Source organism: Aulonocara sp. 'chitande type north' Nkhata Bay, linkage group LG15 (genome assembly GCF_057382095.1).
Source record: "Aulonocara sp. 'chitande type north' Nkhata Bay isolate Kocher_YH1m ecotype deep benthic linkage group LG15, A_spYH_male_GT1.1, whole genome shotgun sequence".
NCBI classification, from domain to species: domain Eukaryota; kingdom Metazoa; phylum Chordata; class Actinopteri; order Cichliformes; family Cichlidae; genus Aulonocara; species Aulonocara sp. 'chitande type north' Nkhata Bay.
Genome location: NC_141358.1, coordinates 3,897,978 through 3,911,658, shown reverse-complemented (window position 1 = coordinate 3,911,658; position 13,681 = coordinate 3,897,978). Strand labels below are relative to the sequence as shown.

Below are 13,681 nucleotides of genomic sequence, written 5' to 3'. Positions count from 1 at the left end.
CCATTTGGGAAATGCTACTTTGTAATAACAGTGAATCTCATGGAGCATATTTGTTTTTTTGTGCATGTTTAATTTCTGATTAGACTTTGAATAGATTTATATCAGGATTCCCTGAAAGTCTCATGCTAAAGAGACACATACAGGTCTTAAACACACAAACACACTGTTCCCTTCATCCTCCTCTGTCCTCCCCTCCTGTTCTCTTCCCTCAGGCAGATAGCATCAAAGATCTGTCACGTCGGCACCTGGTCTTACACAAGTGTTAATGTCCCCACCTCAGCTGAGAATCACTGGAGCACTGACGCCAGGCTGAAGTGTGCCTCTGTGATTCGGTGTATTTTAGCTTTAAATGTATTTTACCATTGCACCTGAGATCAGAAGTCTACTAAAGCTGTTTTCAGAAAGAAGGAGGTTTAGGCAGCATTGTGTTTAAATATCTGTGTGCGGTGCGAATATAACAGGCAGAGTTCCAGCTCCTGCCGCTCAGACACAACAAGCCAATCATTCCTGAGTTCTAAAATAAGCTCCCCCCCCGCCATCCTCTTGCTCTCCCTTCACATGTGCTCCTCTCGTCAGCACCTCTCACCTTCAGAGTGACAGGAGACAACTGATGAGGAGCTGAGGAGGAAATGGGCAACATCAAGAGGGAGTCAGCAAACTTTGAAAGGGGAGAAATGGGGCCGAGTAAATCAGTTTTAAATGGGCAGATTACCTTCTATCTATCACAGCTAGCTACTAAAGAGGCTGTTGTAGTTGTTGGCCACATGATTGTTACTGTGATTTGCTGCGAGCTCAGACAGTATGTAATACATTATTGGACTTTGTAGTTACAAATACCACCAAATTTATATTGTACCTTGACTGCATTCTGAATGTTTCTCCCTCCTCCATTGATCAGTGTTTCCTGTCTGTGTGTTTGCTCTCTATTCTAGGAGCCAGTGCAAATAATTTCATTGTGTAGTTATGTCTTACGATGCAAGTTTCCCATTTTGGGGCAGCTGCTACAGTTTCTGATGTTTGTGTAGCTTTAGTGTGGACAGAGCCTCTCAGTATTAAGATGAGCTTAAGATAGCTGTAGATGTAGTTGTCTTCTCACAAGAAACCCTGCTTTATCTGGCTTTCTTGGGAACTCTACTTTTCCGGGTGTTAGAGTACATAAAGACTCAAAATTTTGGCTTGTGCTTTCATACACACATAACTTTGTGTGTGCATATATGTGTGTGTGTGTGTGGGGGGGAGAGGATGGGGGCGTCAATTCTCTGGGATCCACATGAACTTTGAGACTGTGAGGTCACACACTCGCTGACAACTCAACCACCTGTTGCCCCCCCACCACCACCACCACCACCACACGCACATGCACGCACACGCAAGTGTGCACAGGGACACACATATCCACATCCTTACACCCACATCCACATTCATAGCACACCCTCTGTCGTAAGACTCGTCACTTCTGCAGACTTGGAGTTGAAATGAGTGGTGATCGTGACGATGGTGTTTGAGAGTTGCGCTTTCTCTCTTTTGTTCTGGGATGTTTTTCATTTTTCTGTGAAAAAAACGGCTACTTTGTCTCACACACACACACACACACACACACACACACACACACACACACACACCTGCAGTTATACTCAAATACAACTAGGCGTATTTTCTTGAGGAAATATTGTATTGTGATTGCTTTGATTTAAAAAAAAGTGTAAAGAAATTGTCGTGCCCACACGAACATGCATTGAATTTCATTACAAAACCACGTGAAATCAGTTAAATTAGTAAGTTATTGATTACATTCAAACATCGTGACACGTATACATATATTTTATTTGGCTCAAAAAGGTCACAGAACATGTTAATGTCCTCAGGCCAAAGGGCTTGTTGTTATAGCGCATTTGCAAAGAAAAGCTTTTCAGTCAAGTTCAGGGTAGGGTGTCCCATACCTGACCCAGTCTTAAGAGCAGAAGCAGGTGCATCGGGGTTTTTAAGTGCGAAGGGTTGCACGGCCCTTTATATACAGAAATCTCCTCCCGCCCACCTCCCCCCTTATATATACAGAGTCATGTACTGTTGCTTCTCTGTCAGACATGAAAAAATACATTTAAGCCTTAAATCTTTTCATTATCCACTCCTCTCTACAGTTTTACCATTAGACCACGACTGCCACCAGGAGAACTCCTATGGTCTGTTGTGGCTATGACGTCATTAAGTAATTATACGTCCGACCCCGAGTGTTGTGTGTAAAAAGTGTTTTTGAGTGGTGAACAGGCCCTGCCATTAGTGCATAGTGATCGAAGGAACAATCGTGCATGTAATGAGAAAAACTTTGATGGTGTTTAGTAGTCCCACCCACTGTAGGCAATGATAGAGACAAAGGCAGCACTGTATGAGTATCATAGTTACTGTTTCAGGGCAGAGGATGAAGTGCTTGCTTTGATTCTCTGGGCCACAACAGTCTGAGCCCAGTCCAAATTCAGTCAGTGTGTTCATTCGTCTGGACTCCTTAACCACCACTGCTGCTTCTTTAGTGACCACTGCAGGTCCACAGACATGTCATAGAAATCGTGCGTGAAAACAAAAGTAAAAATTATTTCCTTCAGGTAAAGCTTTAACAAGCTCATATATTCACAGAGGCAAAAAAAGCCTGCTCTGTCACTTCTTTCTGTCTTCAGCGTGATGCTTGATCGTTAACTCAGAGAGTGTTCGGGAACAAAAGCAGCACACACCCAATCCAGGGTGTCACTGTGTGTTTGTGACAACCCAGAGTCAAAGTCAGCCCATGTGAGCAGTGACCTGCGAGGCCCCGCCTCCCGACTGGCTCCCTGCCAGTCCCAAAGTCCGAGAATCGAACAAGAAGCCTTGCTGTCCTCCGCCGAGCACACCCAGACTGTCCGTTAAAGTCCCACTGGGCGACGAGCCAAGGAAGGCACTCTGATGATTGGCTGTGGCGGCCATTTTATCAGGACTGGCAGCGAGGCGCGGCGAAGAGGGAAATGTGTAACCATACAGGCTGTAGGGCGGCGTGTGGAGGCGAAGGCCGGCATAGCCCTGTGAGGTGGGGTTGGAGAGATAGCCGAGCTGAGAGGCAGGGAGAGGCAGGGAGCAGAATCCTTCGGCTTCATACGCAGATGGACCTCTGGGTGGGGGGAATGGCTCTGGGGCGTTACTGTAACGGTGGAGGGGGTGTGCCGGCCGGCTACAGGTGTAGTCCGGTGGGCTGAGAGGGCAAACTTGGAAAGGAGATGAGCACGGGGATGTGGAGAGCAGGTGAGGCGATGCTCCAACCGCTGCATGAGTTCCTGGGACTCCTACAAAATAAGAGCAGGATAAATGTTTACAGCCATGGCAACCTGTAGTTATGACCAACCAGTACTCTGTGAGTGACTGATAAACACTTTCATGGTGTGAATAAGGACGCCCATCACAAACAAAGATTTTGTCTTTAGGTTGGATATCTTATGTTCACCATCCAGAAGCTTCCTGTTGTTGAACTTTACCTTGCTTGGTCATGCCAGGGATGTCCTCAAATGTGAGTGTTCGCAGGGATGGACGCCAGAATGCATAAGACTCAACCAAAGCCTCCAAACCCATCCTGCAAACACACACAAATGCACACATTAACACTTCACCGTGAGCTCTCCCAACCTTCTAATGTCTGATGCAGTGGGAACCTCTCTTTCTCGCTCTAACTCAGCACGCCTCACTAAATCGTGCATTTCGCCCAACCACCTGGCGGCCATCTTAGTCGCCTGTGGGGCCCTCCTTGCCATCTCCATGGAGACCGCAGGTAATGAGGGGCATAAACGCCAGGCTTCGATTGGCTGCTGCTGGTTGGGTGCTTGTGTGTAATTGCTTTCACACGGCTTTTACGGGCGAATCAGGACGAAGGAGCAGGAAGCCGCAGCAACGATTTATGAGGTGGGACTCTCCTTCTTCCTCCTCCGCCCCCACCCCAAATCTGAGCCTCCATGCTCCTCTAGGTGGGGCGGAGGGTTGCTGTGGCGGGTGGGTAATGCGAGTGCTCTGTTACCCCTCGTTAGCGTGAGGATAAAAGTCTTCCCCCCCGCGGGGTTGTAGCCACGGTGATAATTTAGACAAGCTGCCCGGAGCGGTTCTGTGTGCTCCAAAGCAGCCTATCAGAGCAGAAGTTTATTTAGCAAACTGCTTAACTCTTCCTGTAATATTTAAGAGGAGGGTTTTTTTTTCAGCCTTCCTGAGTTTAACTTTTATAGGGTCAGCTGTCAAGGTGCCTGGGTTATCCAGTTTGCCGTTCTCTACCTTCCTCCCTCTCGCACATTCCCTCTGCTTCCCTTCCTCCGGCTCTCCTCTCTAATGATTTCTACGAGGCCTCAGGGGAGTGGCTGTTACTCTAGAGTTTGCTAGAGTTTTACTGCTGTGTTGTTTTAATGCTGTGTTTATATATGTTTAGAAATGTGTTTATACAGATTTTCTTCGGGACACTCTTGACTTTTATTATTTTGCTGTTGATGTTTATGTTCCCGAGGCTGGCTGGAATCTGACGCTCCATTTAGGCTCGCAGACAAAGTTACAGCATGTGCCTGTAACAGTGCAATTGCAGGAATTAATTTGCCTTTAAAGTTAGCACATTTGAACGAAAACGAATCACCACTCTAACCATAGCTACGTGCCACGTCTTTTTTCAGCTTAGTCCATTTCTTTTTCCTTTTTTTTTTGCCCTTCAGGACAAAATTTAATGGGAGGCTGTAGCACATTTTCCATTAGGAAAAAATAAAAATAAATAAATACATAGCTTTACTCCCCATAAAATCAGACTAAAATAGCAGTGACAAAAACCACATGCAAGCCAAAATATGAAGCAGTCATGCATCGCTCACTACCCCTAATGCACCAGATAATGTGCAAATCTCTGCGGTTAAAATGAACTCACCGGTTTCTGCCAGAGTCTCTGAAGCCTTTGGCAAATGGGTTTCTGTCAATTTTCAGCCTTGTAATCTGAAAAAGCAAAATAAGACTCTAATTATTTCCTGAAACGTTGTTATTATGAAATCAAAGATAACGCACTACGCTATATAATACCAGTTCCAGCCAAAATGTTTTCTTTCTCGGAAATCTTTCAATCAGGTCTATAAATAAATTCATTTGTGAGCATGCGTACTTGTATGTTTCTTTGCACATTTATGTGACTTTGTGTGGGTTCATGCATGCATACATGCATGGAGTTAATGTCTGAGCCTGTTCAGACTGTGGGTGGTGTTTAAGGCCCAGCTCTGTGACCCTCATCCAAAAGGACTTTTATAGACATCACCACCATGTTCTGACTTCAGCCATCATGCACTGCAGGCCAGCAAACCTCAGCTAACGTCCTACTTCAAAGCTCACATGGAGCAAACATGTGCAAAAACACAGAAAAGCTGCAGCTTTCCTCACTGAAAACAGAAAATATAACAATCTTAAGCTATGTGTGACAACGTAAGCGAATATCACTATTATTTCTTAACAGCCCGTCACATAAGCCTTTATTTGGTAAACTGCTTTAACAGCCTGCAGAGGAGTTTCCAGAGGACTTTATTCTGTTTATTTTGTAGAGCATGTACATGCATAGACATACACGCCTGCTGACAGAGATGAATCTGCCTTTAAATGCAAAACATAGAACATGTGTGATGTTTTTTTAATATCTCTGTAAAGCACTTTAAATAGACTATCGGCTTAAAAAGTGCCATATAAATACATTTTACTTACTTACTTACTAGGAATTAAAATAGCTTATCTTTACACTGCATGATGAGCTGCACGAACGTATATTAAACTTCTAACATCTACTTAACAACCACAACATCCAAAATTACATCATGTGTTTTCAAATTCACAGCACATTGTAGCAGCACACACTGGAAATGTGACTTTCTTGGCGACTGTGAGTATTTTGTTATATTTAGTTTATGGGTCTCTAGGAGTTCAGCTGAGCTACCTGTTGGTTCTGATACGCCGTGACAGTGGTAAACACGGTCTCCGGGAACGAAAAGGTGCGCGTGCCTTCCCCTGCGGGGATGGTCCTCACTGGGGATAACTCTTCTCCACACTCCTTACGGATTACATGGACCCGCGGCTGGTATTTGTGCATGGAGTGCAGAATGATCTGAACCGGGGGAGGGAAACACATTGATTGAGGCTTGGATTATGTAACTGCTATTTTATGTGTTTCATAAAGCATGGCTGGGGAAAATGTACATGTACGCTTGTGGGTGCACAAGCTCTACAGACCTACACTGTAAAAATAAAGAAAGAAAATTAAATAAAACATGAAAATGCACAGAACATTAAGTCATGTTCAACTCAGACTAGGAAACTATGAGACTTTTACTATTTCATATGAGATGAGACTTTTTAATATTAGATTAGAAATTTACATTTTATATAATAGCTCATTGTGAAATTGAATGTTTTGATTGTAAATAATATGCAGTCATATTATTTGCTACAATAGTAGTAAATCGTTTCATACAACAGAGCCACATTACAAATGTGTCACACAAGTGTGATGTGCTGCTACATACATGTCCTTGGTCATCCAGCTCGTTGTTGGTCAGTTTGAGTTTGTCGAAGCTGATCACCTGACGCATCCACGTCTCTCCTGAGGCCGGGGAGTCCGGATGGATGTATACTCTGGGAGGCACAGGGGAGTCGGCATTCCCCGCTACCATCCACTTGGAGCTGTGATACACGTACCTACACAATTCACACACAAGACAGTGAGTGAGCACGGTTTCTGTCTGAATGAAGGTATCATTTACAAATCAAAAGGTAGACTCGATACTTCAGTAACTGATGAATAAATATACAGTAATAAAGAATAAAATGTTTTCTTACAAGGGAGTGAATTTATAAAAGCATAAAACTTTAACACTAAAAACTAAGTTCATATTTTACTCTTTATGACTTTAGGGCCGGACTGGACTCTCCCCTCCAGGCCACAGGTTGGACTCCACTACAGGATTAATGCTCTTTTTAAACAAACAGTATTTTCCTTCTGTTTGATCCACGGCGCTTTGACACCGGACGTTCTGAAGTGCGCCAATGCGCACCAAAGTTTACATAATGCATTTGTTATATGTTCTATAGGCAGATGGACCAGTAACGTGCTATCCGGCATGTCATTCACTTTAAAACGTGGTATCCTATAAACTGAATTTTGAACCTTTGAAATGACACCCACGCGGTTTATATCACGCAAAGACTTGGCTGCACGGATACCGCTGCAATAACACGCCGTTTTCTTCTGCTTTGTAACGACTTTTGCTGGTTTGACCTTCCAGGGTGGAGAGGTTAGGTATCCAAACGGTCCTCTCCAAAAGGGACGACAAAACCGCCGTGACAAAACACCGGTGCCAAGCACCATTTGTGGAGGCAAAGCTGAGGTTGCACAATTGAAAAATCCTGGGTTGTACCAAGAACACAGTGTATGGAGTCTAAATCAGGACTACATGCTAAAGAAAATTGCTGTGCTGTTGCCATTTATACAGTACACGCGTGTGAGAGTGTATCTTTAAGCTACAGCGCTGTGGGGTACAGCTTTCATTCTTTTGGGGACATTTTTCGCGATTCGTTTTTTTCGCCTCGAAATCGCTTTTCTGTCATTGGGAATGCGTCGTGTGATTTGCCCAAATTCCTTATATTGTGCTTTTTTCCGGACAAAATGGAAATGAATTTGTTTTTTCAGGGCTGGATGACACAAAACTATTGAACTATTTTACGAATGACGTGTTTTATTGCTTAGTATTAGCGAGACCTTTAAATCCTAACAGCACATTTAAAATAATCATGTTAACAATTGTTTTTGTTAACATCCAGCATGTTTGCTTAACATTATGCATTAGCCTATTTTGATGTGTTATTATAGTTTAACAGATTATTACGTCAACAAATTGCCTTGGGCTCCATAGTCCTGCTATTGATAAAGGTGTTACGTTGATCCAACATGTTTAAACAATATGTATTTTTTACAAGTATTTTCTAGAGTTTTGTTTTTTATCAGTGCATAAATTCATCCTTTAACTTTTGGCACTGAATATATCCAACCAGTTCATTATCGTGCCCAGTGATTCATCAAAACACTTGAATATAACGTTTTAAGGATTAAAACAATTCAATTCGACATCCCATCACAAATCAATAAAAAGTCTGTGGTTAAAACTTACGTGGGATTAGCGAATTACATCACTGCCACACTTAATCTACCTTTTAGCGCATTCTTTATCTGAAAAGTTCAGTCAGCAAATGAACACCAAGATTATGCCCTCATTTTTTCAAAAAGTAAACATTATTTAAAAATTACTTTTTAAAATATTTTGTACAGAATTATAAATTTAATGAGATGGTGTACATGCCATAATTGACATTATTACATATTATTAACTCAAAAAGTCCACATTTTTGTTAAAATAAAGCTGAATATGTTCTTTTAGTTCACATTTAATTTGTTTTTTTGGCGCCGACCACAGTCCCTCACGTGATGTCGCAGGACTTGTGTCATGTGACTTTGTTTTATATTTCGACAGGGATTGCTTTGACAAGTCAAAAATAAAATGGTGTTTCAAATATCCCAGTGTACTCAGATTCGCTGGCACTCTATTCTGTTTTTACTTTTTCCTTCATTACGAGATTTGAAAAATAGCTTTTAAAAATTCTGACAGCAGGATCTCAAAGTTTAAGAAGCAGCATCTTTACGATTTACGAGCTTTGGAGTAAGTGTGCACGGGCCTGTGGTGGAGCTTTTTGTGGGTCTTACCTATATCGTTTATTGTCCACGGGGATTATATCCATGGCGATGTAATACTGCTGATGTGGATCCAAACCCGTAATCTTCACACGCATAGCGGGGAACATCCGGCTGCCAGGAAAACCAAAATCATTCTTTTGCAACACTGTCATTTTTTAACTGGTGAATAATATATTATTCACCATCACAAAAAATGCATTAATAATAGCTTAATTAAAGAATCAATGCAATAGAGTTTTGTTTGGCTTGGTTAGACAAATTAACTCTCTAAATAATTATTTTAATAGCAATTTTGCTCACTTTTCAAATTATCATCTGGTTCACTGCCTTGCTCATCTAATTTCTACGAATCGTGCGTCGTATTTCTTCTTATATGTTTGATATTGTTTTCATCTTTAACATTTTTTTTCTCTCCTCGAGTTTCTCATTTCTTCTTTTCTTCAGTCACCCATAAAGTTACGCATTCACGCGAATCCCTGTCTCACCGTCCGGCCTTGGTGATGATCATCTCCGTGCCAATCTCGTGGAACCTTTTCCACAGGTCTGATCCCTGCAGGTCCACGCGGGTCTCCTCTCCGGTCCCGGTTACCGGCGCCGTGCACAGAGCTGCTGGGTGCGGGCTCTCCAGCAGCGCGTCGTCGCTCTCTGCTACACCGAGATGAATTGAGATTGGCACGTGTTAATTGTAACATTCCATCACAAGCCAAGCGTTGTTCACGAGGTGTTGCATTTCACTCTTGTTGTGTGACTCATTAAAACAAAAGAAAAATAAATCTGAACGGGGTTAAAGCGCGGTAACGTCACACGGTAACGTCTCAGCAGAACAAAGGAAATACGTTGAAAGCCTTACTTTAATTTACAACACAATTATTTCAGAAGAGCAAGAGCGAAGTAAATATTTTTAAACCTCTGGCAGTTATTTCTGTCTCTACGATTTAATGTCACGCTATTGATAGATAGCCTTTAAAAAATGAAAACTATGAGAAAGTAGAAATATCTGCATGCTTAAACACCGTCTCGCACTCAGTACTGACCTTAAAAATGTTCAACGATTTTCACGCCAGTGCTTGAGTTGAAACTTGTTTTAATACTGAGGATATGTTCAGAGGAAGCACTAACAGCGGTGTTTATGCGTCTCGCCGCTGTTGTTATTTGTGCTATTCAGCACAGGCCTCCCCAAGTGGTAGAAATTTATGGACATTAGACATGGGCCTAACGAGGCAAACTAACACAGAGACTCCTCAGCCAAATGCATTGTGAACTTACAGCGGGTTTAAATCCTAATTTGTCCGGGCCAGTCGGTTTATTTCGTCTGCAGACCTCTTAGTATCCTTTCCGTGGCAGTTTCCCGGCCTTTATACGCTGCTAATTGGCGTGTTTATGATTGCAACACAACTCATAAAGCCTCTCACATTAGTCACACTCACACCGCTCATATTTACTAGACCAGAGCAGTGATGTATCACAGTCTCACCGTGCGGCCCCGAAGGAAGCCTATTATTGTTTTACTTTATAAACGTCATCTTTTTTATGCTTATGACCGAATTCTAGTCGGTGACGAGAAGAAGAGAACATGAATTATTATGCAGGCAAGGGGAAAATGCTCATGAATACATAAACAAGGATCAGGATTTTGGTCTTCTGATATAATAACAGAATAACAAATGTGCGCGGGCAGCAGCTGCACAGTAATTAACCAGCTTAAACAAATGCATCCTATAATGATGGAGTATGAGCGTCAAGTCATAATTTTATAATGCTGACATGTCAGACACCTATTATTATTATTATTATTATTATTATTATTATTATTATTATTATTATAACTTACGGGATCCGCCACTTCCACATTCAACTTCACTGCCCCGGTCGCCGGTACACCCTCTGTCCGCCCGTAGTCCCGGACTCCCGGTTACATCAGACACATCTGTTTCGTCCTCGAAGCCGGGGGACACGACCTCCTCCCCGCTCGTCCTGCGGCGTTTTTCCGCGCCGATCAACGCTTCTACTGAGAATGCATGCGCCTTGACGCTCAGCGCGCACGGGGACCTGCGCTTCTCTGCCATTTCTCCGCGTCTCGGGACAGAGGAAGAAGACGAAGGAGATCGCTCACGAGCTTGCAGGCCGGGAGCAAGAAAAGTTCAAAACCGAGGAAGTCGCAAAAAAAAGGTGATCCACGCTGGCAATCCCGCGCCAAGGGCAGGGTAGTTTCTCCGTGCTTGCACGGAGCAGCTGACGAGACAGAAGGGCCTGGGGCGAGCTGTAATTGTGTCTCCGTTATCCGTAGGTGCCTTGCGGAGTTTTGGAGAGTGTCAACAACCGAGCTTAGAGGAGAGTCGGGGAGAGGGACCTGTCAGTCACAGAGCAGAGCAACCAATCATGAGTAATCACAACCCCCCGGAACTTTTCCTTTGGTCCCGCCCGCTGTGGGGGCCGCTCGTGCCGCCTTATGTGGTAAAAGTAGAGCTGGTGAATGAATCATGTCTTCAGGCCAAGGAGAGCTAGGAGCGTCTCTCCGGGGCATTGCGCGCATTTTGACACACCGGCCCAACATGCTTTGCATATCTGGCCATTAGTAGCTCCTGCACGACTGGACCCCCCTCCCCCAAATAAAAAAGTCCTGACAGAACTATCATACAGACTGAATCTTATACTGATTATTTACCTCAAAATATCCATGATCATAATACGAGTATGGAATTAAATTTTGTTGTGTAAAATACTATTTTTATGTATTTAACAAGTCTTTTAAAAAATCCCAACTATGTCTACTGAACACAAGAGCTTTGTTGTGTACCATTTCACGTGTATTTTGGCATAAATGTCATGGCAACAGTGCCATTAACTTTAGTTACATTTCGATTTTTTCTTTTCTACTCAAATATGCAACTGTAAAAAGAGAAACTAGGCAACTGCTGCACTAAAAACAACCGTATGATAGCTGCACACTTAACCCTGAATCTATAGACTATTTAAAGGCTAATACAATAAGTATTAGTCTCTTAGTCGATAACGTAATAACAGATATGATAATGTCATTATAACGATCATGATCTAATCGGCGCTTTTGCTGTTTTCTTATGAAAAACGTAAATCACGAGGTAATATTTCCGTCTCAAACTGAACCCGAGTCTAACAGTAGCTAAATGAAATATTTGGGAATATGTTTGAAATACAGGGGGAAATGAGTGAATGCAACCAGCTGGATAAAATACATGGATGAGTTTGACTCGCTCTTACTGCAGGCGTGGAAATAATCGTGCGCATTTTCAAGGCCGTGTTAACGAGCGCGGTCACGCCGGGAATGCGCGTTGGTGTGGCGGTGAGATATGGAGGGGAGAAGCTGGCTATAAATAAACAAAGCACTGAGCCTACGTGTGTGTGTGTGTGTGTGTGTGTGTGTGTGTGTGTACAGGTTTCTTTAGTTCTTGATGTTCTTTTTCAGACCTAAACACGCCATTTATTCCAAGAGTAATATGCACCGCGCGTGCTGCCGTTTGCATAAAATGTGCCAAACTAATGAACCTGTTCATTTGTTGGTGTATTTATTGAGCTGTTGTCGGAGTTAGAAAGTACAAAATGCCATTATTCACAACAGTATTTAAGCCTCCAGCTTACCTCCTCGGCTCCTTCACCAAAATCAGCGTGAACATCGGGCCTCTGCTGGCTTGTTGGTCACGTATCCGCCGTTTGTTGGCGCAAATTTAATGTAAATATCTGGACATTAGGAGAAATTCCTTGTCTATATACTTTTGCTATATCAGATCAAAATCTGCCTCTTTCTCTTCCTCTTGGTGTTTTTTTTATTTAAATGTGGTAGGTTATTTATAATTCCGTCACATTTACAGAGGCTAACATTTGTTTAAAACAAAATTTAGATTGTAGTCGATGCCAGGCCTCCCGACTTAACCTGACACTGTCAAAAAAAAACTTTAAAGCGAATATTTTTGCTCCCTTACCAGCCTCGGAACCAATAAAAACGCATGTAAACAGATGTACTTAAAACAAAAACAAAACAAAAAAAGACAGGAAAAAAAGAAGAAAAAAGGGGCAGAATTTAGTAACAACACCAAACGGATTTCCCTCTTTTTTTCCAGTTTAACAGGAATGTGTTCACAATCGTAATCTCAACATTGTTTAAGTAGTAATTTAAACCGGTTTAAGTTTGTTTTGAAAATCTTCACTCGTGAACAAAGGTTCTGTATGAATTGGATTTTTTTTCATAAAGACTGCCTTATTTATGTATTTGAGATTTTATTTGTAAGTTAAATGTTTTTTTGTTTTTTTTAGAAGAAACTAACATTCTAATTGGCTGGCTGATCGTTAACAGAGTGCACATTATTTTCCCATCGTTTTCATGAAATACATACTATTTAATAATAATAACAATAACAACAATAATAAGAATAAGAATAATAAGAATATTTCGATTGGTATTGTTGATTTTTGAAACAGCTGTTTCGTGAAACTGATGTCGTTGCTTCCAGAGCACTGTAACTATTATTATCACATTATCGTAACTTTGTTATCATACTGTGTTTCGTCGCAACAGTGTATTTACACTGTAATACAAAAACATTGGTAAGTCATGCGATATTTATTTATGAAATTATTTTTTTTATATTATCTGATGCTTGTGTGATATTCTTCATAATAATATCTTCCCACAGAAATTTTTCTGCACATTTTAGTGACCTTTTTGTTTTTATTCGACGGTTTTTTTAAAAACATTTTTTTTAATGTATTTATTCATTTTTATTTTCCCCTTTCTATCCGGCAGCTCCACACTTCATTTAACATTACTGCGTTTTGCATATAAGTCAGGCTACAAGATTAAATAAATAAACAATGTATTATTTACGCTGTTTTAACTAAGTTTGGCAGGTTGCCCTGCTAGTTTTGTTAAGTGTTTCAGTTTTTCAT

General features: G+C 41.8%; 1 protein-coding gene across 2 annotated transcripts; it reads right to left on the bottom strand.

Moving 5' to 3' along the window:
* Nucleotides 1–2,043: 2,043 nt before the first annotated feature.
* Nucleotides 2,044–11,079, bottom strand: tbx18 (T-box transcription factor 18). Of its 2 annotated transcripts, none has more exons than XM_086264490.1 (8): nt 10,590–11,079; nt 9,244–9,406; nt 8,768–8,869; nt 6,537–6,708; nt 5,951–6,118; nt 4,907–4,971; nt 3,495–3,589; nt 2,044–3,305 (listed from the first exon to the last, which is right to left on the bottom strand). In XM_086264490.1, exons 1-8 carry the CDS (start codon nt 10,822–10,824, stop codon nt 2,770–2,772), a joined length of 1,536 nt encoding a protein of 511 aa, XP_086120616.1. In that variant the 5' UTR covers nt 10,825–11,079; the 3' UTR covers nt 2,044–2,769. The 2 variants fall into 2 exon arrangements, with proteins under 2 accessions (XP_086120616.1, XP_086120617.1); XM_086264491.1 differs by having other exon boundaries at nt 9,244–9,403.
* Nucleotides 11,080–13,681: the final 2,602 nt, after the last annotated feature.

Bases quoted from the DNA above. Each gene is read 5' to 3' on its own strand.
- tbx18 (XM_086264490.1), bottom strand. From the start codon at position 10,824: ATGGCAGAGAAGCGCAGGTCCCCGTGCGCGCTGAGCGTCAAGGCGCAT. The intron at 6,709-8,767 runs GTAAGACCCACA...TGAATTGTGTAG, and splicing joins GTGGACAATAAACGATATAG to GTACGTGTATCACAGCTCCA. The intron at 3,306-3,494 runs GTAAAGTTCAAC...CTTATTTTGTAG, and splicing joins CCCTGGCATGACCAAGCAAG to GAGTCCCAGGAACTCATGCA.